Here is a 25,408-nt window from a genome sequence, read left to right on the forward strand (position 1 = left end):
GATTTTTTTCTTTCTAATTACAGTGCTTGACAGCCCAGAGGAACTTGACAAAAAACGCATTTGTCGTATCATCACCAGGGACTTCCCACAGTACTTTGCAGTTGTGTCCAGGGTGAGGCAGGACAGTAACTTGATTGGGCCAGAAGGGGGTGTGCTGAGCAGTACCGTGGTACCACAGGTTCAGGCCGTCTTCCCTGAAGGAGCTTTAACTAAGAGGATTAGAGTTGGCCTCCAGGTAACTGATATCTCATTGTTTTGAACAACATACTATCCTGGAACCAATTATGAAATATCTTTAAATAGGAAATATTCATTCTGTGTTTTCTACGTAAAAAAGAGTTTTCATTGTTTTTCTTTCTTAATATCCAGGCCCAACCCATGCACATTGAGCTAGTCAAGAAAATTCTGGGTAACAAAGCAACCTTTAGTCCAATAGTCACCCTGGAGCCTAGAAGAAGGAAATTCCATAAACCAATTACAATGACAATCCCCATTCCTAAATACTCTACTGAAGGGCTAATGAATGGCTACGGTGGAGATACTCCAACTCTCAGGTTACTTTGCAGTATAACAGGTAAGATAGCAGCACTTGGTTTTGAATGGTGACACCAAATTGAGACTTTTGTTTTCACTCACACAACAAAAAACAGAAAACGCTGGAAAAATCTCAGCAGGTCTGACAACATCTGTGGGACGAGAATAGAGCCAATGTTTTGAGTTTAGATGACCCTTCGTCAGAGTTGACGAAGGGTTAAACATTGGCCCTATTCTCTACCCATAGATGCTGTCAGATCTACTGAGATTTTTCCAGCATTTTCTGTTTTTAGTTTCAGATTCCAGCATTTGCAGTATTTTACTTTTATCTTTTGATCTCACTGCCTGGCTACTCATTTGGTGAAGTGTGTCGTTGACCTGCCAGAGAATCTGTCTAATTTTCATTCCATTGAAATGAGAAAAAAACATGACCACTGGGATATGCCACTTCTAACGCTTCTCCAATCTAACCCATGCATGTTTAGAACATAGAAAAACTACAGCACAAACAGGCCCTTTGGCCCACAAGTTGTGCCGAACACATCCCTACCTTCTAGACCTACCTATAACCCTCCATCCTATTACGCTCCATGTACTCATCCAGGAGTCTCTTAAAAGACCCTATTGAGTTCGCCTCTACCACCACTGACGGCAGCCGATTCCACTCGCCCACCACCCTCTGTGTGAAAAACTTACCCCTAACATCTCCCCTATACTTACCCCCCAGCACCCTAAACCTGTGTCCTCTCGTAGCAGACATTTCCACCCTGGGAAAAAGCCTCTGATAGTCCACCCGATCTATGCCTCTCAACATCTTATACACCACTATTATGTCTCCTCTCATCCTTCGTCTCTCCGAGGAGAAAAGACCGAGCTCCCTCAGCCTATCCTCATAAGGCATGCCACTCAATCCAGGCAACTCTGATTCTTTTTTTCCTGTCCATCAAGCATTTTTTTTTTCCAAGTTTGATTTTCTCTTGCAGCGTATGCCTGCATTTTTCTCAAGTTCATTGTGAGACACCTTATTGAGCAGGTTTAGAAAATTCATATATACCTCAACCACAATATTCTAATCTGTCCTATTTTTTCAAAGTCCTCTTTTAAATTTCTCATATACAACTAGCTAATAACCGTGCATTAGATTCTAAAAGTTGCCCACTAGTCATGAAATATGAAGTTTTTCAAATTTGCCTCCCCCCCACTTTCCATTCTTGAACATAAGGTGCTACATGTCCACCATGCAATTTTCATATTTAATCAAAATTGAAAAATTGTGATCAGAGCCTCTGCAACTCATATAACCTCTTTCAACAACTTTGAGTACAAGGGCCAGATTTTTGTTGAGTCTTGGACCTATAACATGGTAAGCAGGACCCCATTGTGGAAGTCCTGTCCCCATTTCGGATGGATCAAAGTTCTGTGAGTAGGGTTAGTGATGTGGGGTGTGATTCACACAAAAGGGAAACCCAATCTTAGTAGGGCCATTTGAAATTAGTGCTGAGCACAAATAGACTCCATTTTAGTTGTTGCAAAGGCCTTAAACCACAGTGTGGAAGTCATGAGTGGATTGAATAGGCATACACACTTTTGAAAGAGGAATGAAGTCTGCTTTCTAGTCATGATCTGAGGTTTTCTAAATTCCTTGCTCTTAAAACATGTAAAAATGTGCTTAAGCTGTCAGTAAGAGTTTAAAATAATCTCAGCTGGACTGCTTTGCTTGGCAGATTATATGGGAGTGCAGTTTCAATAGAGATCTTTGTTGATATTTCCCCAAGAGCTATTATTAGTTCATTATGAACGCTTGTCCGAGTTTCAAAATCTACAATCAAAACAGCAAAAGTTCCAATTTCACACTTTAAAGTGTCTATTTAAGAGTAAGCTGTCATTCGTGTGGGGTCCGAATCAAGGTTTGTTTGTTTTTATAAGAGATGAACCAGTTGAGAAGAGTTAAAAGCTTTGAATGGGTTTCTTGAATGTGAGTTTGTTTTTTGCTACCACATGTGTATGAATGAGAGATGTATTAAATTGTTGGAAGTTTACTATTTTCATCTGCGTATGGCTCCTGATGTCTGAGTAAGTGGCTATGGAGGTGATATAGGAAGTATGCATAAGTATAATGGAGGAAATGTGAGGTGATGCACTGTGACAGGACAAACAAGGCAAGGGAATACATAATAAATGACAGGACCCCAGGAAGCATTGAGAATCAGAGGGACCTTGGTATGCATGCGTACTGGTCCCTTAAGGTAGCAGGATAGGTGGTTAAAGTGGTTAAAAAGGCATATAGTATAATTGCCTTTATTAGATGAGGCATAAAGTTTAAGAACAGGGAGGTTGTGCTGGAACTGGGGCATGGGTAGCCCCTTGAGTAATTGTGAAGCCCAATTAGCAGTCTTCCCTCAGGTGCAAGGTGTGATTGATTGCACCAACATTGCCACAGGTGGTTTGTGATCACCACATAGCTCCCTTCAGATATGTGTGCAAGGTTCCCTGGCAGCTGCCACAACTCGTTCATACTGAGGAATTCCAAAGTATCTCAGCTCCTCAGGTACCAATGTAGATTCGTGGTTGGCTTCTAGGGGACCAGGGCTACCCTTTATGAACTTGAATAATGAGCCTACAAACCTGGCGCAAGTACAAATGAAGCCATGTTGTCACCACGAGTATAATCGAGCAGGCAATTAGCATTTTAAAGATGTGCTTGAGGTGCCTCAATCGCTCAGGTAGAGCTCTGCAATATGTCCCAGCAAGGGTATCAGGTACAGTAATGGTGTGCTGCATGCTACATAGCAATGCATATTCATTCTATCTGAAGAACCTTGTATGTTGGCTCCACAATTACTCAAGGGACTTCCCATCCCCCACAAGGTAGATAATAAACATCAATGAGTTGGACTCAACCATGTTCACATGGCTGAAGCCCTCACCATTATATATTGCAAAAACACATGGTAATGTCATTTACAACCTGGCCCCCTCACATGAACTCCAATGACTGTAAATGAGAGGTCCATGCCATCAAATTGTATAATCATACCATGCCCAAAATGCTGAAAGTGACACCATGTTAGAATTCAAATCCAATACATGGTGATAGGATTGTATGCTGAACCATTCATATGGATAAGACATATTGCGCATGAAGAACGCAGAACTGTATAACAACAGTTCTTGGAAAGAACTTGTGCACCATCCATTCCAGCCAATAGTCCAGTTTCTGAAGTAGGTGCCAAGTGCAACATTCCTAATATCCACACACCTCTATTTATTGCACAATGTACAAGCTGTGACACCTGGATGCAAATGCAGCCAAAGCAGTGAGTGCAACAGATGAGCAATATTGCTTGCACGGTACATGTCTTGAGCTACGATGTGTACACCTAGGCAAATGTGTAACACTGCAGTGAAGATGAACATCTTGTACCCATGATGTTCAATTTGATGTGCCCCTTTTGCCCAGCGTCTGTTTGTGGAATCTGGTCATTGAGCCTCCTTTAATGTCAAGCATGAATAATCAATGAAAGAAACATCAGGAACATCAGTGCTTGAACCTTTGAACTCTGAAATCTTATGAGATACAGCAGAGAAGGAAGGAGCCTCAAAAGCATCACAAATCAGCCAACAACTTTGCTCCTGCTGAAGGCATGTCGAGATAGACCTCAGCAGGCGACCCCCATTATTACTGGTAAAAGCAGCCTTCAGAATGTTACCATTCTTTTTGAGCTGAACAAACACACACTGAGTCATGTATAAATATAAGTAATTATATTCAAGAAGTACTCAAGTGTGCCATATACAGCGTGGATAGTGTAACCACGATTAATCTATTTTTTCTCTTGGCCAGACGGTGCCTTTGGCTCTTGCACACTCCTACAAAGTGTTCCTCTGTGTTTCCATGGTGGAAGTGGAGGAAGACTACTCACTTCTCTGCCTAAACAACAATGAAGAGTGGGGTGCCCTGCCTCACCATTCAAGCACATATTAGGGGCCTCCTTCAAACTGTGGCTTTGAATCTCTGCATGGCAGCAGTCCTGACTGGCATGTCAGACAGACAGCTGTTCAGGCACACGGGCTGTCATGGGGCAGATGGATCTCAGCCAGGCAACCCACCCTCAGTTTGGGCCATCGAGATGGCCCAAACTTTTCAACTGCAAAAACAATGTGGATTTATGTTAGCCGGAGATATAGTGCATGGAGGTGTATTGCTCTTCACTGCATTTGTGCATCTCGGTGCTCATTCACGTGTTCTACACATACCTATGTGAGCTGTGTGCACACACAAGCCTCATTGTTGAAGCAGAGCTAAATACCATGTCTCAAACCTTATCTACAACATGTAGATATGATCCTTTCCTGGCAGCTGTGTGTGGATGAGCCAAGCTACTCATCTTACTGGAATGCAGCAGGTCATTGAATCTTTATCTGCATTGAATCCATGAGCGCTGATGGTTTCCTGCTGTGCTCACCACAATCACTATTTGAACCCAGGCCACATTGGTTGCTGCAAGGGTATTACAATGCCACAGGGCACAGGACTGTTCTCCTCCTCTTTTGGATCTCATATCCACTAAAATGTGCAGGTCCCAGTTAGAAAGCTTGGAGCAACTGAACCCATCCCTACCCCCATGTCTCCTGTGTGTGTTCTATGAATAAAAATGTAAGGCTAAAAGTTCCTGAACGTTTCAGACTACAATATTCTCATTCACATTTGTGTGGTTGCATCCAGGAGCCATTTTCTTCATATCATCAATGATTACTGATGAAGTGTGCTGGAGAAACTTGTTCTTTGTAAATGCTTGGTGCCACATCTGTTGTAGCTGTAGCTCTAAGGTAGCATGTTGTGTTCCACGACCACTAACAATCCTACTGGTTTCCTCCCTCTTAGTTATACTGTTATGCTGTGATAATGTGCAGATGTGAGAGACTTGGCCAAGGACCAACAGTATGGATGTATTCTGATAAATGGGTGGCAAGAGGGCAAGTGGATGGGATAATGAGCATAGCACTGCTCATCATTCATCCATCCATTGAGTCTTGGCAGCTAACTCTTCCCTTTGGTGTTGTTGTGTACTTTGTTTTATAAAATATCCAATGGGTTTTCCTTGATTTTGTCAGTAGTTGTTCATGCACCCCTACTATACTCATCCTGGCTTTCTGCAGTTTTGAATCTTTGGCTTCTGCATAAATTTTGTTTTGCCTTTTCCTATTCTCTGTGCTCTTTGATATCCCAGGGGTGGGGGTTTGGGCAGAGGATGGTGTCTGGGGCAGGGGGTATTGGGGGTTGGGGGGGAATGGTGGTGGTCTGCCCCTTTTGCTTTATTGGAACATTTTCGTTCTGAACCTACCTTAGATCTTTGAATGCCTAACTAATCTTTGACACTGATTTATCTTCGAGGAGCTGTTTCCAATACCACTTTTGCAAATCACATCTCCGCTTAATTGGCCTTTGTTGTATACAGCATAACTTTATAACTAAGAGGGAGGAAACCAGTATGGTGTTTGTGTATGTCTGTTGACTGCTCACTGTGCTAGGTATGATTAGAGAGGAAGTGAAAGCTGTAGACAATTTAAAAGCATTTATAATTAAGTCCTGTTCACGTAGAACTTGGTGAAATATATCTCTGCATATCTCCAAGGAATGAAACACAATAGCCTTCATCCAAATTAAAATTTTTTACCCTTGTTCTATCTTTATCTTTTTCCCAGTGACCTTTATTTTAAGGGATCCCGATTATTTTGACAGCCTGACCTAACCACATTCTTAAGGAACACACTTTGTCCCTTATTTCTAGGACAGCTTGTGGGAGTCTAACCCTGGGATCCAGGGTGAGTTTGAGCAATTCAAACAAGTTTGCAAATGAGTGAGTTAGCCAGCAGAGAGATGATGATGTTGTAACTCAACAAGATTATTTGTGAATTTAAAACCCCCTTGCTGTCATGGTTTCAAGAGCCCTCCTCCCCTCCCTTGACCACTTCTTCCCCTGACTCCTTCCCCCCACCCCCTCCCTCCCCCCCCCCCCCCCCCCCCCAACAGTGATGCTTACCAATCCCCTCTCCATCCACTACTCTCTCATGGCCCCTGCTCTCTCAGTCTCACAATCACCACAACCAACCCCATCCACCTATCTACCCAAGGTGGTTGATGTGTCCCTTATTTTATTTCACAAGAGTTGGCCACCTTGGCTTTTCTTTAACTACTAACTGAATTGATTGCTACCACTAAAATGCTCTCCAACTGCCCAGTTTAATTCCCTAAAACTAAGTTCACAATTGCCTTTTCTCATGAGGATTTTTATTGCCTGTTCAAGTTCCCTGAATGCATTTCAAGAATTCTGTACCCTCTGTACCTTTTACATTAAATTTATCTCAATTAATCATCAAGTTATTGAAATCTCCTCGTATTACTGTCCTAATGTTCTTACGCTTCTCAGAAATTTGACTTACATATTTACTCCTCCCCCTGCACCCCTACTTACCCTAGGAATCTAAAGCCCTTCCTCCTGCACCATCCCTCCAACATTCAGCGTCTATTTCTCTACTTATTAGCATGCAGCACTGAGAGAAATCTGGAGAATAAGGTCCTACATTCCAAGTTATTTTCTAGCTCCCTTAAACCTGCATCCAATACCTCATCCCTCTTTTTGCCCATGTCATTGGTATCAATATGGGCCGCCAATTTGTGATATTCTTAATCTTGGCACCAGGGAGGCAACATACCACCCTGGAATTACATCAGTGGCCATAGATACACCTGTCTGAGCCCCAATTATTGATTTTTCTATCACAATTGCTTTCCTGACCTTCCTCCACCCCTCCCCCCCCCCCCGCCATCAATCACTGCACAGTGGAGTCAGCTGCCATGGTAGCATGGAATTGGTTGAATTCCAATTGTATTAGGAAAGATCATTCTTGCCAATATTCAGAACTAAATATGGTTGGAGAGCAAGTCTTTATATAATCTATCATGGAATGTGAGGATCCCTTGCAAGGTTAACATATGTTGCCCATTCCTAATTGCCTTTGGTGGTGATGAGCTGCCTGCCTTCTTGAATCGCTTTGCCACTCAAAGTACATTCAGAAGGAAATTCTAGCATTTTGATCCAGCGATAGTGAAAGAGAGACAGAATAGTTCAAAGTCAGAATGGTGTGTGCGACTTGGAGGGGAGTTTGCAGGAGGTGGTGCTCCCATGCGCCTGCTGCACTTGTCCTAGCTGGTAGAGGTCATGAGTTTGAAATGTGCTATCGAAGAAGGCTTGATGAGTTGCTGGAGTGCAATTTATATATGATACACACTGCTGCCACTGTACATCAGTGGTGGAGGGACTGATACTTAAGGTGGTGGATGTGGTGTCAATCAAGTGGGCTGCTTTGTCCTAGATGGTGTTGAGCTTCTTGAGTGTTGGAGCTGCACTCATCCAGGCAAGTGGACTCCTGACTTGTGCCTTGTAGATGGTGGGCAGGCTTTGGTGAGTCAGGAGGTGAGTTACTCACTGCCGAATTCCTAATCTCTGACCTGCTCTTGGTGATCTCAAGAGACCACTCCACTACTTGCCTAGTCCTACTTTACAGTACAACATATTTGCAAATGTTTAACACAGAGGTGTTATTAATTATAATTGCTGTTGATTAACAGTTTTATAAACACCATATATGACATTTAGCTTTCAGCAATATACTCACTTTTAGTGTGGATACACTTACATTTCAAGTTGTGTTGTTCTATGAGGAACCACCTAACAGCATGTAAATACACTGTGTGGCAAACCTACTCTTTACATATTTCACTCTCTTGTGATTGAAAGGTACATTTTACAGCTTGACAATAACAGTTTCTGGCTTTGCCTTGATTCCTAGGTGGAACAACGCCAGCCCAATGGGAGGATATAACCGGAACTACGCCATTATCATTTGTCAATGAGTGTGTTTCCTTCACTACAAATGTGTCAGCTAGGTAAGGATTTTAGAGAATTTTAGAACTGCGCACCCATGATTTCCTAAGGTATATCAGTTTGCTGAACTTAGAAGTAATCATCACTTATGTTCAATGATTGATTTGATTTATTATTGTCACATGTATTAGTATACAGTGAGAAGTATTGTTTCTTGCGTGCTATAGAGACAGAGCATACCATTCATAGAGAAGGAAAGGAGAGAGTGCAGAATGTAGTGTTACAGTCATAGATAGGGTGTAGAGAAAGATCAACTTAATGCAAGGTAGGTCAATTCAAAAGTCTGATGGCAGTAGAGAAGAAACTGTTCTTGAGTTGGTTGGTACATGTCCTCAGACTTTTGTATATTTGTCCTGACAGAAGAAGGTGGAAGAGTGTGTGCCTGGGGTGCATGGGGTCCTTAATTATGCTGGCTGCTTTTCCGAGGCAGTAGGAAGTGTAAACAGTGTCAATGGGTGGGAGGCTGGTTCAGCTGGGATTCGTTCATGACCCTTTGTAATTTCTTGCGGTCTTGGACAGAGCAGGAGCCATACCAAGCTGTGATTACAACCAGAAAGAATGCTTTCTATGGTGCATCTGTAAAAGTTAGTGAGCCTAACTAATTCAGTACTCTATTGAACAACAGATGGCTGGCTCAGACTGAATAAAATGTTTCTTATTTTGCTTGTTTTCAGGTTCTGGCTCATAGATTGTCGGCAGATTCAAGAATCTGTCAACTTTGCCACACAAGTGTACAGAGAAATTATCTGTGTACCGTACATGGCCAAATTTGTAGTTTTTGCCAAATCACTTGATCCAATCGAGGCACGGTTGAGATGCTTTTGTATGACAGATGACAAGGTGGACAAAACGTTGGAACAGCAGGAAAATTTCACAGAAGTTGCAAGGAGCAGAGATGTTGAGGTACTTAAACAAGTAATGAACGGGTTTAATGGATAGGCAGTGCTCTGGAGTAATGTAGGAGTGCACCAAGGTCTGATCAGTGCCTTTCCCCCTCCAAAAACCCAAATTCTGAGTGCAGTGATTAAAGAAAACTGTGTCCACACTTGTGGATTTCTAATTCTCTCTATTGACTGTGCCCAGAAGATCAAAGCACATAACAAGAAAATGTGTCCATGAGCACCACTTCACAAAATAAAATCTATTGTATTTCCCCATTTCAGCACATATATGATTATCCACATGTATAAACTCAACATTTTTTGCAAAGTTTAATTCATTCGCTCTGACTCAATACAATGTTGTTGCATTTATTCTGATTATCATGAATCACAACAATTGCTAAAAATTTAGTTTAAAATAACATTAAAAGTGCATATATAAAGACTCCATCTGACTCTATCTAAAAATACTTTGTTTCCTAAATTCATAGAGTTTTTGTTAATTTTAAATTAATGTTACACGTTCAGCACTGTTATTCCTTGTACCCACCTTCCTCCTCCTGCCCCTCCCTATCTCATTTACCCTGCCCCTCTTCCTTCCTAACAGAGCAATTAAAGCGTAGTGTCAAAAGTGAATGAATTAGAAACATTTTACCAATGGAGACGTGAATATTTTAATCAAAATCATCTGTGTTTTTGTAGGTATTGGAGGGCAAGCCAATTTATGCTGATTGTTTTGGCAACCTTGTGCCACTCACAAAGAGTGGACAGCATCACCTGTTCAGTTTCTATGCTTTCAAAGAAAATAGACTTGCACTGTTCGTCAAGGTATAGTAAATCAAGTTATTGTTTGTACCACGACAAATAAAGAGCTTGTTATGTGTCGAGATGTATTTAGACTTCATGCTTATCCATTTCATTCCTCCCATATGAATCAACTAATCTCCAAACGTCTTAAAAGTTTTGAATAATGCTGGATTATGATTGGAAACCATTTACCACCCAGTATCTTGCCAGAGTTACTATTTAATATGTGTGGGTGCAGAGAATGAGCGTCAGCAACCTAATTAACTACAGAATCCTCTCTCTGCTCACGTAAAACACTTGCAGCAGAGGTCATTGGATATCTATCCAAGTAGATTTTTCCTTTCTGTAACCCAAGGGCAAAGTACTCATTTGAAATTAGCTAACCCTGTACAGACTGGAAATCACACTTTGAACCTTTCAGTCTGTAAAGCTTTGCTGCTCATTGGACAGTGAATTAACATACAACCATATGGCTTTTTAAATAATAACATTCACCTGTTACTCTCAAATGAAATGTAAAGAAAATTTTGGTTAACCTGACTGACATTTCATTTGAAATCTGTTGAAATTGTCTGCATATTTGTGGAATGTTGCAAATTAAAAATTCTGTAACCCATAAGGGTTTTTGATTCCAGTTCATCAAATACTCGATACACAGCAACCAATCTTTAAAATCCTTGGGCTGGATAATACATTGAGGGCAGGCTTCCTGCACCCCAGGGGATATATTGGGATTGAGTCCGCCTCCACTTAGCCAGCTTGGCTCGCTTCAATTTTTTGGGAGAATTTAGCATGAAGTTTGTGTCCATCTCAGGAAGATGTCCTACCTAATTAGAGCTAGGAACATTGGATTTCAGAGCAGGAATAGGCCATTAACCTGTTCAAGCCTGCACTGCCATTCAATAAAATCATGGCTGATCTGGTTCCTCAATTCCACTTTGCCATCTACTTCCCTATAGTCTTTGACTCCCTTATCGATAAAAATCTGTACAACTCTGCCTTGAATAAATTCAATGACCCAGCTTCCACTGCATTCTTGGGAAGAGAATTCCATACACCAATGACCCTCTGAGAAAAATAATTTTCCGTCTTATGAGGGGAAAGTCGTGCTTGACGAACTTGTTGGATTTTTATGAAGATGTGACTAGTGCGGTTGACGGAGGGGAACCGATGGATGTGGTGTTTTTGGATTTCCAAAAGGCGTTTGATAAGGTGCCTCACAAAAGGTTGCTGAAGAAGATTGGGTCACACGGAGTTGGGGGTAGGGTGTTAGCGTGGATTGGGGATTGGCTATCCGACAGGAAGCAGAGAGTCGGAATAAATGGGTGCTTTTCTGGTTGGCAGATGGTAACTAGTGGCGTGCCGCAGGGATCAGTACTGGGGCCTCAACTATTTACCATTTATATAGACGATCTGGAGGAGGGGACTGAGTGTAGGGTAACAAAGTTTGCAGACGACACAAAGATAAGTGGAAAAGTGAATCGTGTGAAGGGCGTAGAAGGTCTGCAGAGAGATTTGGACAGGCTGAGTGAGTGGGCGAGGATCTGGCAGATGGAGTATAACGTTAACAAATGCGAGGTTATTCACTTTGGAAGAAATAATAGCAAATTGGATTATTATCTAAATGGAAAGAAATTACAACATGCTGCTGTGCAGAGGGACCTGAGGGTCCTTGTGCATGAGACGCAAAAACCCAGTCTGCAGGTGCAACAGGTGATCAAGAAGGCAAATGGGATGTTGGCCTATATCGCAAGGGGGATAGAATATAAAAGCAGAGATGTCTTGCTGCATCTGTACAGGGCATTGGTGAGGCCGCAGCTGGAATACTGTGTGCAGTATTGGTCCCCTTATTTGCGGAAGGATATATTGGCCTTGGAGGGAGTGCAGAGAAGGTTCACCTGGTTGATACCAGAGATGAGGGGTGTTGACTATGAGGAGAGACTGAGCAGATTGGGTTTGTATTCATTGGAATTTAGAAGGCTGAGGGGGGATCTTATAGAGACCTATAAGATAATGAAGGGGCTGGATAGGGTAGAGATGGAGAGATCCTTTCCACTTAGAAAGGAAGCTAGAACTAGAGGGCACAGCCTCAAAATAAAGGGGGGTCAGTTTAGGACAGAGTTGAGGAGGAACTTCTTCTCTCAGAGGGTGGTGAATCTCTGGAATTCTCTGCCCACTGAAGTGGTGGAGGCTACCTCGTTGAATATGTTTAAATCACGGATAGATGGATTCCTGATCGGTAAGGGAATTAGGGGTTATAGGGATCAGGCGGGTAAGTGGAACTGATCCACTTCAGATCAGCCATGATCTTATTGAATGGCAGGGCAGGCTCGAGGGGCTAGATGGCCTACTCCTGCTCCTATTTCTTATGTTCTTATGTTCTTAAACAGTAAACTTATTTTTCTGCCTGGCTCTAGTCTCTCCCACAAGTGTCAGATCCCCTCATGAGCTCACATGTTTCCTTCAGAATGATCTGGACAGGTTGGGTGAATGGGCAAATCAATGGCAGATGCAGTATAATTTGGATAAACCTGAGGTTATTCACTTTGGAAGCAAAAACAAGAAAGCAGATTACTACCTGAATGGCTGTAAATTGGGAGAAGGGAGTATGCAGCAGGACCTGGGTGTCCTTATGCACCTGTCACTGAAGGTAAGCATGCAGGTGCAGCAGGCAGTAAAGAAGGCAAATGGTATTTGGCCTTCATTGCGAGAGGTTTCGAGCACAGGAGCAGGGATCTGTTGGTACAATTATACAGGGCCTTGGTGAGGCTACACCTAGAGTATTGTGTGCAATTTTGGTCTCCTTTTCTGAGGAAAGATGTATTTGCTCTCGAGGAAGTGCAGCAAAGGTTTACCAGGCTGATTCCGGGGATGACAGGACTAGACAGGGTAGATGCAGGGAGGATATTCCCGCCAGGGGGTGGGTGGGGAGAGGGGGGTGTCCAGAATCACGGGTCACAGTCTGAGGATTCAGGGTAGACCATTTGGGACAGAGGTGAGGAGACATTTCTTCACCCAAAGAGTGGTGAGCCTGTGGAATTCATTACCACAGGAAGTAGTTGATGCCAAAACATTGAATGTATTCAAGAGACGGCTGGATATAGCACTTGTGGCGAATGGGATCAAAGGTTATGGGGAAAAAGCAGGATTAGGCTATTGAGTTGGATGATCAGCTATGATCATAATGAATAGCGGAGCAGGCTCAAAGGGCCAAATGACCTCCTTGATGATACCCAACTTGGTATCATCTGCAAACTTTGAGATGTTACTTTTTGTTCCCTCATCCAAATCATTAATATATATTGTGAATAGCTGGGGTCCTAGCACCGATCCCTGTGGTACCCCACTAGTTACTACCTGCCAATTTGAAAAGCACCCATTAATTCCAACTCTTTGTTTCCTCTCTGCCAACCAGTTTTCTATCCAACTCAATAGACTTCCCCCAATCCCATGCACTTTAATCTTGCACCATAATCTCTTGTGTGGGACATTGTCAAACACTTTCTGAAAGTCCAGATATACCACATCTACTGGTTCCTCCTTGTCAACTCTACGAGTTAGATTTTCAAAGAATTCCAACAGAGTTGTCAAGCATGATTTCCCCTTCATAAATCCATGCTGACTCTGTCTGATTCTGCCACTGCTTTCTAAATGCTCCCCTATAAAGTCCTTGATAATGGATTTAAGTATTTTCCCCACTATCGATGTTAATCTTACTGGTCTATAATTCCCCCCACCTCCCTTTTTGAACATTGGAGTGACACTAGCTATCCTCCAATCTGCAGGGACTATAGAATCCTGGAAGATGACCACCAATGCATCCACTATTTCTAGAGCTACTTCCTTAAGTACTCTGGGATGTAGATTATCAGGCCCTGAGGATTTATCCACCTTCAATCCCATCAGTTTTCCCAGCACCATTTCTCTACTAATATTGATCTCCCTCAGTTCTTCCCTCTCATTAAATCTTGCATTCTCCAACATTTTTGGCATTTGATATGTGTCCTCTTTTGTGAAGACAGAACCAAAGTATGTATTCAGTTGCTCGGCCATTTCTTTGTCCCCTATTATACATTCCCCTGTTTCTGTCTGTCGGGGACCTACATTTGTCTTCATCAACCTCTTTCTCTTCACGTATCTATAGAAAGTCTTAGTGTCAGTCTTTATGTTCCCTGCAAGCCTACTTTCGTACTGTATTTTCCCCCTTCTTAACATTTCTCCTTCTTGACATTAGTGAACCGGATGGGTTCTCCCCCCCCCCCCCCCCACACACAGTCAACAATGGTTTCATGGTGGTCAGTAGATTCTTCATTTCAGATTTTAAAAAAAATTGAATTCCTATTCCGCCATCTGCCATGGCGGAATTCGAGCAGAACATTGGCTGAGTTTCTGGATTAATTGTCTAGCGATAATATCATGAGGCCATTGCCTCCCATGCAGTGAACAGGACTGGAACTGCAAGCAGTCCCTGGAGCTTCAGTTCCAAGGTTCCTGGACCAGATCAGTTTTGGGGGGTCCTGGTGTGAAGGTAGGTGAGGCCTTTTTGTGGGAGTGGGGATTGACAGGTGATAGGCTTGTTGGAGGAGTGGGAAGATCTGCAGGACCAGACCTTATGGTGGAGTGCCCAATGGTAAAAGAAGGTTGCTAACGGAAGACACCCATTCCTTCACCCCACCCAACCCTGAGGCCTGAAACTGATTTATTTTAGCCTTGCCTCCTGTCTTGGAACTTCTCCTGAAACCTGATAATTGAAAGTGGGTGGGAAATGGCCCTTAAGTGGTCAATAAGGGCCTCAACTAGGGCAAAGATGGGTGGATCAGTGTAGGCCTCACCCATCCAATGTGAAATTGCAGGGAAGTTGGTGTGGGCAGAAACCTGGCAGGACAGCCAGCGAAGGAATTTTACATTATAAACCCACCAGCGAGGGCACATACAATTCTTCTCTATATCTTAGAATCCCTACGGTGCAGAAGGAAGCTATTCGGCCCATCAAGTCTACACTGACCACAATCCCACCCAGTCCCTATCCCAATAACCCCACATATTTGCCCTGCTAGTTGCCCTGACACTAAGGGGCAATTATCCACAGCCTATCAACCTAACCTGCACATCTTTGGAGTGTGGGAGGAAACCGGAACACCCGGAGGAAATCCACGCAGACACAGGAAGAACATGCAGACTCCACACGGACAATCACCCGAGCCAGGAATTGAACCTGGGTCCCTGGTGCTGAGAGGCAGCAGTGCTGACCACTGTGCCACCATGCTGCATTTCAAATACAAGTAATGAGACCAAACTGTGCACATTATTCCATATATAGTCTTACCAAGGCCCTGTACAGCTGCAGTAAAGCTTGCCTTTTATATTCCATTCCTCTTGCAATAAAGGACAAATTCCCTTTGTGTCCCTAATCACTTGCTTACCATCATACAAATTTTTCCTAGTTCATCTACCTGGACTCCCAGATCTCTCTGGACCACTGAGTTCTGCAATCTCTCTTGTTTTAAATAGTATACTGTTTTTCTCTTCTTCCTGCCAAACTGGAGATGTTACATTTCCCCACATTTTACTCCATCTGCCATTTTTTCCCCCATACATGTCTGTATCCCTTTACAGATTCTCTATCTCCTTAACAAATAATAGGGCAGCATGGTGCCACAGTGGTTAGCACTGCTGCTTCACTTTGCCAGGGACCCAGGTTCAATTCCCAGCGTGGGTCACTGCTTGTGCAGAGTCTGCACGTTCTCGCCGTGGGTTTCCTCCGGGTGCTCCTGTTTCATCCCACAGTCAGAAAGACGTATCGGTTACGTGCATTGGTCATACTAAATTCTCCCTCAGTGTACCCGAACAGATGCCGGAGTGTGGTGACTAGGGGATTTTCACAGTAATTTCATTGCAGTGTTAATGTAAGCCTACTTGTGACACTAATAAATAAACTTTAACTTACTTTACTACCTATTTTGTTGTCGATGGCAAATTTAACTACCATATGTTCAGCCCCTTCATCCAAATCATTGATATCAATTGTAAATAATTGAGGCCCCAGTACTGATCCCTAGGCACTCCACTTGTCACAGCTTGCCAAATCCCCAAAAGACCCATTTTTCCCTACTCTCAGCTTCCTGTTAGCTAACCGATTGTTTATCTTTGCCAATATGTTATCCCCTACATCATGTAATCTTATTTTGTGTATAGTAACCTTTGATGTGGCACCTTATCAAATGCCAAAACCAAATACACCAATCCAAGCTGCCAGTTAATCAGAGGCCAACAGCTGTGCATATTTACAATGTGGAGATGCCGGCGTTGGACTGGGGTAAACACAGTAAGAGTTTTAATAACACCAGGTTAAAGTCCAACAGGTTTATTTGGTAGCAAATGCCATTAGCTTTCGGAGCGCTGCTCCTTCGTCAGATAGAATAGATATCTGCCATATCCACTCCATCTGACGAAGGAGCAGCGCTCCGAAAGCTAATGGCATTTGCTACCAAATAAACCTGTTGGACTTTAACCTGGTGTTGTTAAAACTCTTACCATATTTACAATGTCAGCAGGTGTGGTGCCACTGCTAATACGGCAAGAGGTGGATCAGCAATCTCGCTGGGGCCAGGCTGGCAGGCTTCGATAAGGCAGGTGGGGAGGGCATGTTGGACAGGGCGGTTTGGGAAGGTGGACATGATGAGGCAAAAGTATGGGGAGGGGCCTCCAATTGGCACCGGAGGCCCAGAAAGTGGCACTCACCTTTTGAACTGCCCACATTAATTTCCCTTAATTGGGCCCTGGGTGGGCAACCTACCAGAATTCTCCCAGCCAGTTATAAAATGCCGATTGCATGGGCCCTTAATTTAGGAGTTCACCCACCTGCTTTCCCACAATAGGGCATCCCATAAAATTCAAATGATTTAAAAGGTTACTTAATAATTTCTTTGTGAAGCATGAATAAACATTTCTGCCAATTTGATTTATGTGCTATGGTTTTAACATACCCCAGCTTAACTTTGGAGCTTTCATACCCCAGATGATCAAAAGTGGAATCTGAATCCAGTACCCAAATGATCTTGGAAAACATATCTTACCAATAAGAGCATTCCTATATGTGATTTTTGTTTTATGTAAATATTTGCACTAAAATATAATTAATGATTTTTTAAAAGTATTTTAAACTTCAAATTTTGATTTGTCCAAGTTATGAGAATGTGCTGGCTTATCATTGTCAATTCTGAAGAGTATTGAACATATTATTATGGTTAAAACTGCATGATGCTATTTTAATTTGTCACACTGTTCATGAAAAAGATGTTTGGTGGTTTCCTTTTGTTAGGGAAGAAGCCGTCTGTGTGTCATTTCTTTTCTATGATGAACTGTGAATAAATGATGTATTGATGCATTTTAATTGGAATAACCTAAATGAATGCCACTTTGCTAAACACGTTTCAGTACATTTCAACGTTCATTGCATGAACCAATTTAATTTCTGAACTGTATCACAACAGGTACGAGATACAACTCAGGAACCTTGTGGACGATTATCCTTCATAAAAGAACCAAAATCGACAAGAGGTCTTGTACAACATGCAATCTGCAACCTAAATATTACACTACCCCTTCACAGCAAGGTAAATAATGTTCTACATTTTACAAAAATATAGTGGTTATGTTAATCAAAAATATTAGTTAACAACATATTACCATCCAATTACCAATTGTTGTCTGATCTGCAGGTGCTGCTGCTCTGTGTACATTTTAGCCACTATTGCTAATTGCCACTCGGTCCTAATGAGTTAGAATTTTAAATGGACTCACTGCTTCACTTGGGATGCTCTTACCATCGAGACTAGGGGGAATATTCCCAGGGCCACAATGTCTGTGATAATGGGCTCATTGCCCATCATTTTTAATTCACATTTGCCTTGCAGCTGTCAGCTGGGAGGCCTGAAGGTTTCTGCCTGTTTGTGACATATTCAACCTTTTTTTGTTAAAATTGAACTATATTATGTCTTGAATTTTGATCAGACAGTATGCAACAGAGGTCTAAGGTATTTTGCCTAAAAAAAATTGCTTGTTTTCTCTTCTCATCAAATAGTAGGCCTTGAAAGTCTTGTGTTGGGGGCGGGGGAGAGGAGAAGAGTGTCAGCTTGCAATTCCTGATTTGCGGAATCAGAAAGTTTTGACAAGGTTGTTGCATGCTGAGGTTCCTTTGTAGAAATACCCTGGCACAAATTTCTTGGTACTTTTGGCTTAGCAGAAGCAACACCTGCAACCAAGTTAGGACATTATTTTAAAAGTCAAATCATCTGGAACTGTTCATCACTACAGAAATGCATGTTTATGTTGAATATACAATACGGAAACAAGCCATTCATTCCAACTGGGCTGTGTCAGTCTTCATGCTCCACGTGAACCTCATCCCACCTCATGTCATCTAACCCTGTCATCATGTCTTTTATTTCTTACTCCCTCATGTATTGATCAAGCTGTCCTTAAAAGGCAGCTATGCTATTGTCGGAACTGCTCCATGTGGTAGCAAGTTCCATATTCTAGCTATTTATTGGGTAAGAAAGTTTCTCTTGAAGCTTTTATTGGATTTAATTATTCTTATTGGCTAAAAGGAACACTGTTCATCTATGATTGCTTTTGCAAATATTTAGCCCTGTCTTGGGATTCACTTCATAATTTGGAAAAAAAACCTCACTATTCAGGAATCATTCCCTTTCATTCTACAGTAACCTTGGAAAGCATTCCTTTTCAAGAGAGTTGCTGAGTTTCCAACTGAGGGCAGGAGAGTAGGAACCCAATTTTTAATAACACACACACACAAGAACAGGAGCATCAAGAGGTTGTAAGGGATACCTGATTGGTCAGGCACAACCAGAGGAGACGTAGAACTGTCCAGCTGTAGCCATCCAAGCGTGATCTATAGACCCAGTTGCATTTTCTGAGACCATTCCCTAGGTGTTCTAGCTCAGACGGCTATGTTACAGTCATGAAGATAGGGAACTGTTCACAATTGACACATCCTCAAACCTTGTGGGATTATTAATTGCACCCGTGACATTGCTTGATCCAAATGTAAACTCCAAAATTAACACACAAGATTTCTACTCAAGTGGTTAGCTGTGGAACACCACAGCTACTTGTACATAACTTCATCAATTGTTTGGCACTGTCATGATGTTTTTATAGTTCATCAGCTCAGTGCCTCAACTCTAATCCAAATGCAGAGGCAATATCCAGAATTGCTGCTGGATGACAAAGGATTCCTGCTTCTCCCTTTGCTCCTGTTGCTTCTTCATAGGGCAACCATTTAAACATTTTAATGAAGTGTATGTGGAGGTAGAGAGATGAATTAAACAAAACTCAAAAGTATGTCCAAAGCAAGGTTCCAGTGTCTGGATTCAGTCCAGGGTTGTCTTGCAGCATGCACTAGCAATTGTGGCAAGCGTAGCATCCCTACAGTGCAAAAGAAGACCATTCGGCCTATTGAGTCTGCACCAACTCTCCGACAGAACATCTTACCCAGGCCCATCCCCCGTCCTATCCCTATTATTTATTTATTTCATCACTTCTGTGGCCATGTACATTTTCCTTTGTTCTACTTTAACATTTGTTTGTGCCACCTGAGGATCTGGAGTCTGAAACTTAGACAACTACTGCAAAACATTGAGCTTTGTGAGATGCAGGTCTCCAAGGTACCCAAGTCCTGGGCTGGACATAGGATGGGCAAACTTTGATTTGGCAGCAAACTTGAGGAATCCTGGAGAAAGCTAATAGAATGCTGCTCTCTGCTGCTGTCATGAGGGGAAACCATCTCTGTGTGATGCATACACTAGCTACCCAACTGCTACTGGGAAAAGGATTCTAGTTTCTGGTGATTAGGGTGGGAATGGACCTCACAAAATCAAAATATAATTTAATTCCTGCACAATATTGTCCTAGATGAAGTCTAGATATTATTGACCTCACAAGATGGTTCCTCCCAAGATCTGTAGTTCTTCATTGAAAGCCTTGAAGTTGATTTTACCAACTTGCCCCAATCTCTCTCAAAGTTAGGGAAGATTTGAAGATGCTTCTGCAGCTGCTACTTTCTCCATAGGAGGTCCTGAAACGAGTTCAAACCCACTCATACTGCCACACAGCAGGGCAGAGGGCACTACCACCATCTCAGTCATTTGCCACAAACCTTAGAAGATACCACACAACTTTGTGTGAAATTCTGATATCTTTGTTCATTAAGAATTTGGAGAGCATCATCTGCTTGCATTGCAGATAGATCTCAATGTGTCTTCTGCTTACACTCAACTACCTCAGGTTCTTCTTCCACATTTGCAACCTCTGGCTTTGTTGTGCTCTGATCCTCACCACATATAAGCTCCTCATCTACCCTAACTATATGCCCTCAGATGGGTGTCTGTGGGCTGATGAAAGCAAGGGAGAGGGTCCATGGCGGGATGGGTGTGAACATTCACAAGTTTTTATTCAAGGTAGAGGGGACTGCAATGTAAAGTATTTCAGCAGTCTACTCTGTTGCACTTTGGCTGGCTGTCAACCCCTGGAATGACACTGAAAACCTTGGTCTGATTAAGCAGGATTTTATCTTAATCAACTACTTTGTGGATCTCTTATGTGTAAACTAGTAATGGGTGAAGAGATTTCCCAATATTTAAAAACATTGATTTCATTCTGACGAACCTACTGAAGGCACAGTAACTCTCCTATTTTCATCAATAATGGCCGGGCCAGTTTTGAAAACAATTGTTGCCATTGTTTCTCTTACTGTTGTGCTACATGCTGGATGTTGGGACTCCTTCCCCAGTGGCCTGACCTTTCCTGGCATTGTGTGCTGTTCTTTAGAAGAACTGCTGATTTAATTGGTTGCTGCATTGTTTATACCCCACAGGTACAGTCAGTCATGATTCGTGGAGAGGTGGTCCAGTTTGTAGATTTAAGGGAGCAAAAACTGACGAGTCTTCAATGAGCTAGTGTGTATTAGAGAATCTGAGTTAATTGCCATATATGATGCCAGCTTACCTTGCATTTTGCATGCTACCGTTGATGGCTCAAAGGGGACTCTAGTGTCCGGGAATAACAATTTGCTTCTCAGTTGCCTGCCCTGACCTGGTGAGGTCTGTAACTTGCTCTACCACTACAAGAGCCTTTAGCGTTCTGTAGGTTGTACACACAGCCACAGCCACTGCCTTCCAGCTGGCCTGGGTTAGTTCGTATGATGACGTCTCCCTGAAACTTCACCAACTGTATGCTGCGGCATTCTACTTTCTCTGTTTTAGACCATGAGTATTTTTAAATTCAGTTACAGGATGCGGGCATCGCTGGTTGGGCCAGCATTTATTGCCCATCCCTACTTGCCCTTGAGAAAGTGATGAGCTGCCTTCCTTAACCACTGCAGGTGAAAGTACAATCACAGTGCTGTTAGGGAAGGAGTTTCAGGATTTTGACCCAGCGACGGTGAAGGAACTGTGATATATTTCCAAGTCAGGATGGCGAGTGACTTGGAGGGGAACCTCCAGGTGGCGGTGTTGCCAGGTATCTGCTGTTCTTAGCCAGGTATCTGTTGCTCTTGTCCTTGTGAATGGTAGTGGTTGTGGGTTTGGAAGTACTGCTGCATCAACTTTAGAGAAGTTTAGTCCTCATCTTTTCTCCTCCCTCTTCCAAGAACTTGCTCAGCTTTTTAAATGTATGCAGCTGTTTGGAATAGGAATTGTGTTCTTGCTATGTTCCATTCCTGAACTTCCTCCATTCTACCTCCTCCTACCATCTCCTCCCCCCCCCACCTCACCCCACCATCACCCTCACCCAACCCAAACCCTGCTCACCTTCTGCAAACTTTTTTGCCCTGATCCCAACAGGTATTACAAGGAATGGCAATATTCTGATTCCAACAAGCTCCACCCCATTACGTCACCTCATCAATTACCACTGGCCTATGAACTTTTCCTATTGTGTGCTTCTTTATCCAATTTTCTTCCATCACTAGCTTCCTGTCCCTATCCGGCTCCCAGACACTGACTTCTCTACAGCAGGAAGAACAAGCTGATAGCCTGACATTTCATTTTGACACTTGAAATTGAACCTCCCACTGGTGGTGAAGATAATAACAGAGTTTTAGTCTAAAAGGAAAAAAATTGTTGGGCTATGCAGGTGGTAATTAACCAAATAAATGAACCAGCAAATGGAAGCTAACTGCCTGGTAGAAATATAGATGTAGGGTGACTTGTTGAACACAAACCCAGCAAATAGCCTTTTTGACAGCATGTAGGTGGTGACATATTAGATGTGGCAATATTTAAGCATCTATTGTCAGATGCTGTACTATTTCTCTATTGTATTCATCTGAGAGTAGAAATGTGTCTTGATCATGTGCAAAATATTTAAAGGTGCCATTTACGCACGTAAAGGAACTGCCAATAATTCTGTGGTATTCAGAAACTCCACTTAACCATAATCAGTGATTCAAATTGCTTATTTCACCACAGGCTATTGTTAATGCTTTTTGCTGGCTCGTCAGGAAGAATTTGGGCAGAACTCTTCCAAAAAGATTTGTGTCAAATTTGTGTAAAAACTGGAGTAATTCAAGCTGTTTTTTTCAGTAGGAATTCAGCCTCACAAACTGCACTGCAGAGGCCATCAGCATGAATATCATTCAATTTCAGGGGGCGGGGCCTATTCCCACTGGAGAGGCTGAAATCCACATGCTGAGCGGGCTACTGTACATGCGCCCGTCTGTCAGTGCTGAGATTGATGCATGCACAGTGGCCTTGCACTGATGGTCTCCCGATTGCTGGCCAGCCCCGACCCCCTCCCAGCCTGCCGTGATCTCCAACCCCACCCCCTCTGATTTTCTCTCCCCTCTCGCGGTGCTGACACCCCGAGGTCACCCCGATCACTGGCCTCCCTGCTCCCCCCACTCATCCCTATTCAGAGTGGCAGTGGGACCCACCACCCCCACCAATTGCCCCATATGCCACGCCCCCCCTTGGCACTGCCCATGTCTGGGCAGTGCCAAGGTGCCCCCTGGGCATTGGCATGTTGCCCCTTGGGTAGTGTCAGGAGGCATTGCCAGGGTGCCAATGCCCAGGGGGCGTGCCAATGCCCAGGGGGCACACCCTGCCGCCCAATCCTTGGGGGAGGGGGCCTGATTGACCCTGCCCCCCCCCCCCCTTTCACTCCAGTGGGGTCAGACCACTAGCTCCCCAAAAGTGGGGAGCTACTGTAATCCCCACTGAGTGAAATACTCTGGCAGGGTGGGAGACTTCAGTCCCGGACCCGCTAATTGCATTTGAATTATATTAAAATGACTATGTAAATTGTCTTTGCGTCTCCCCGCTGATTTCCGGCATGGAGCAGACGCCGCCAAAAATCCGTCACTGGGGAATGCAAGCAGGGCGCAAACATTCGTGCAAACCCCGCGAATCAACCGGCACAAGAATTTCCCGGCCTGCTGCGCTAAAACGTTAGGACAGCGGGATGGGAGAATCCCGGCCCTTATCTTTTATTCAATTTTTCATTATTCAGAACATGTGATGCTATTACTAAACAAATCATTTAAACTAAAAACCTTGCATCTTGTCTTGCACCATATATTGATAATAAAAAATCTCATCAATGTTGGACGGATTCAATCTTTTTTCTGCTAATTTTGCTTTTGTATTGCTTCTCTGGAATAAAGTGTAATGTTGATGAGCTATGACTCCTTGATGCTCTTTTTATTTCTGTTTTATCACATCCCTTTCTAATTATTTCATGCTCTGCCTGTCCTCCTACTTTCTGTTAACACCTTTGGATGAAAAGGAGTCAGATTCAGATCAGGAGCAGGAAGAAGAGGTAATTTTAACACTAATTCATTGCTGCTTAACTATATCATCACTAATATTCTAACAAGGCCTGGAAATGAATCCAAAATGAAACCACGCTGTTTCCAATAATTGTGCAGTATTATCTCCAGTTAATTGCCCATTGATTTCCAACGCCAGTTCTTTGGCAGTTGATTAAGAGGTTTAAATGTAAGTTTGAAATAAATAATGTATTTAGTTGCCTATGGGGTTTGTGGCAGCACGCTGCATAAAATGAAACTCTCGTCATTTCATCTACTACAAGAAAGTCAGTATTTTATTCTCACCAGTTTACACAACACCATTTGTTCTCTCCTCTCCATCTAAAATAATTAATTGCCTTTCTCTGGGGTATAATTCTACAGGCATCAGTCATCCTTCAATATCTCAGTGAAGTGGTGATCATTCAGTTGTAATCCTTCAAATGGCTGTTTGAAAGCTATTCAAGCCCCTCCCAGCCAACCTCAATCCTATCCTTGGCTGTTACCAAGTGGTCACTATTCAGTGACCAAGATCTGGAAGCCTTGCCAGATTATTATCCCCTCGCCCAAAAGAATACATACTGAGATCATTATGGCGCCTGTACTCTGCTATGGCCGAGAATCACCCACTTAAGAAATAGGATCAGAGGAAGGCCATTTGGCCTCTCGAGTCAGCTCTGCCATTCAATGAGATCGTGGCAGATCTGATTCTTATCTCCACTTTTCTGCCTGACCCTGCAGTCCTTGACTTCCTTGTAGATCAAAAATCTGTTAAATTCAACCTTGAACATACTCAACGATTCAGTCTCCACTGCTGTATGGCACAATTCCAAAGGCATAACCCTCCGAGAGAATAGCTTCCTCCTCATTTCTGTCTTAAATGGGAGACCTCTTATTTTGAAACCAACTATTATGAAGCTAACTCAACACAACATGGAAGCCAACCATGGGTTTTCCTGATCTGTATAATTCATCTAGTCATTGGATTGACATGTTGAGAATTGGGCTGGCCAATATGTTCAATCTTAAAGGAGGGAAGCATGACCACTGTGTGTACTATTACTGATAGATACTTACAACAACAACTTACTATTCTGTAGCACTCTTCACATATAGAACACCTTACAAGTGATCAACAAATACTGGTCACCAATTAGGAGTTAGGAAGAATGGATTGAGGATCAAAAGCACTGTGAGGTGAAAGGTCTCTCATGCAGAGTTAAGTGAAATATTGGAATTGCTGAAGGAGAGAGTACCAGTGAACAGGAAGCATACTGATGGCCAAAAATGAGCAGGGAAAGTCAAGTGGAAGCTAATGATGCACTCAAAGATGTACAGCTGAACAAAGCAGTGAGGCATTGTTAGGCAAGGGCATTGAGAAAATCTGAAGGTGAGCACAATATTCTTTT

At 42.9% G+C, this 25,408-nt stretch overlaps 1 protein-coding gene across 8 annotated transcripts in view; it reads left to right on the plus strand.

The window, feature by feature from the left end:
- ank2b (ankyrin 2b, neuronal) overlaps positions 1-25,408 on the plus strand; it is an 876,340-nt gene that overhangs the window by 788,573 nt on the left and 62,359 nt on the right. For 6 of the 8 annotated variants that reach the window (XM_078213593.1, XM_078213611.1, XM_078213604.1 and 3 more), the window contains 7 exons: positions 24-235; positions 370-574; positions 8,389-8,485; positions 9,158-9,386; positions 10,067-10,192; positions 17,665-17,787; positions 23,978-24,010. In XM_078213593.1, coding sequence (XP_078069719.1) covers positions 24-235; positions 370-574; positions 8,389-8,485; positions 9,158-9,386; positions 10,067-10,192; positions 17,665-17,787; positions 23,978-24,010 — 1,025 coding nt within the window. The remainder of the gene's footprint in view (positions 1-23; positions 236-369; positions 575-8,388; positions 8,486-9,157; positions 9,387-10,066; positions 10,193-17,664; positions 17,788-23,977; positions 24,011-25,408) is intronic. The other 2 variants (XM_078213597.1, XM_078213634.1) reach the window with 1 other exon arrangement.

The sequence above is a fragment of the Mustelus asterias genome, chromosome 1 (assembly GCF_964213995.1).
Source record: "Mustelus asterias chromosome 1, sMusAst1.hap1.1, whole genome shotgun sequence".
Taxonomy (NCBI): domain Eukaryota; kingdom Metazoa; phylum Chordata; class Chondrichthyes; order Carcharhiniformes; family Triakidae; genus Mustelus; species Mustelus asterias.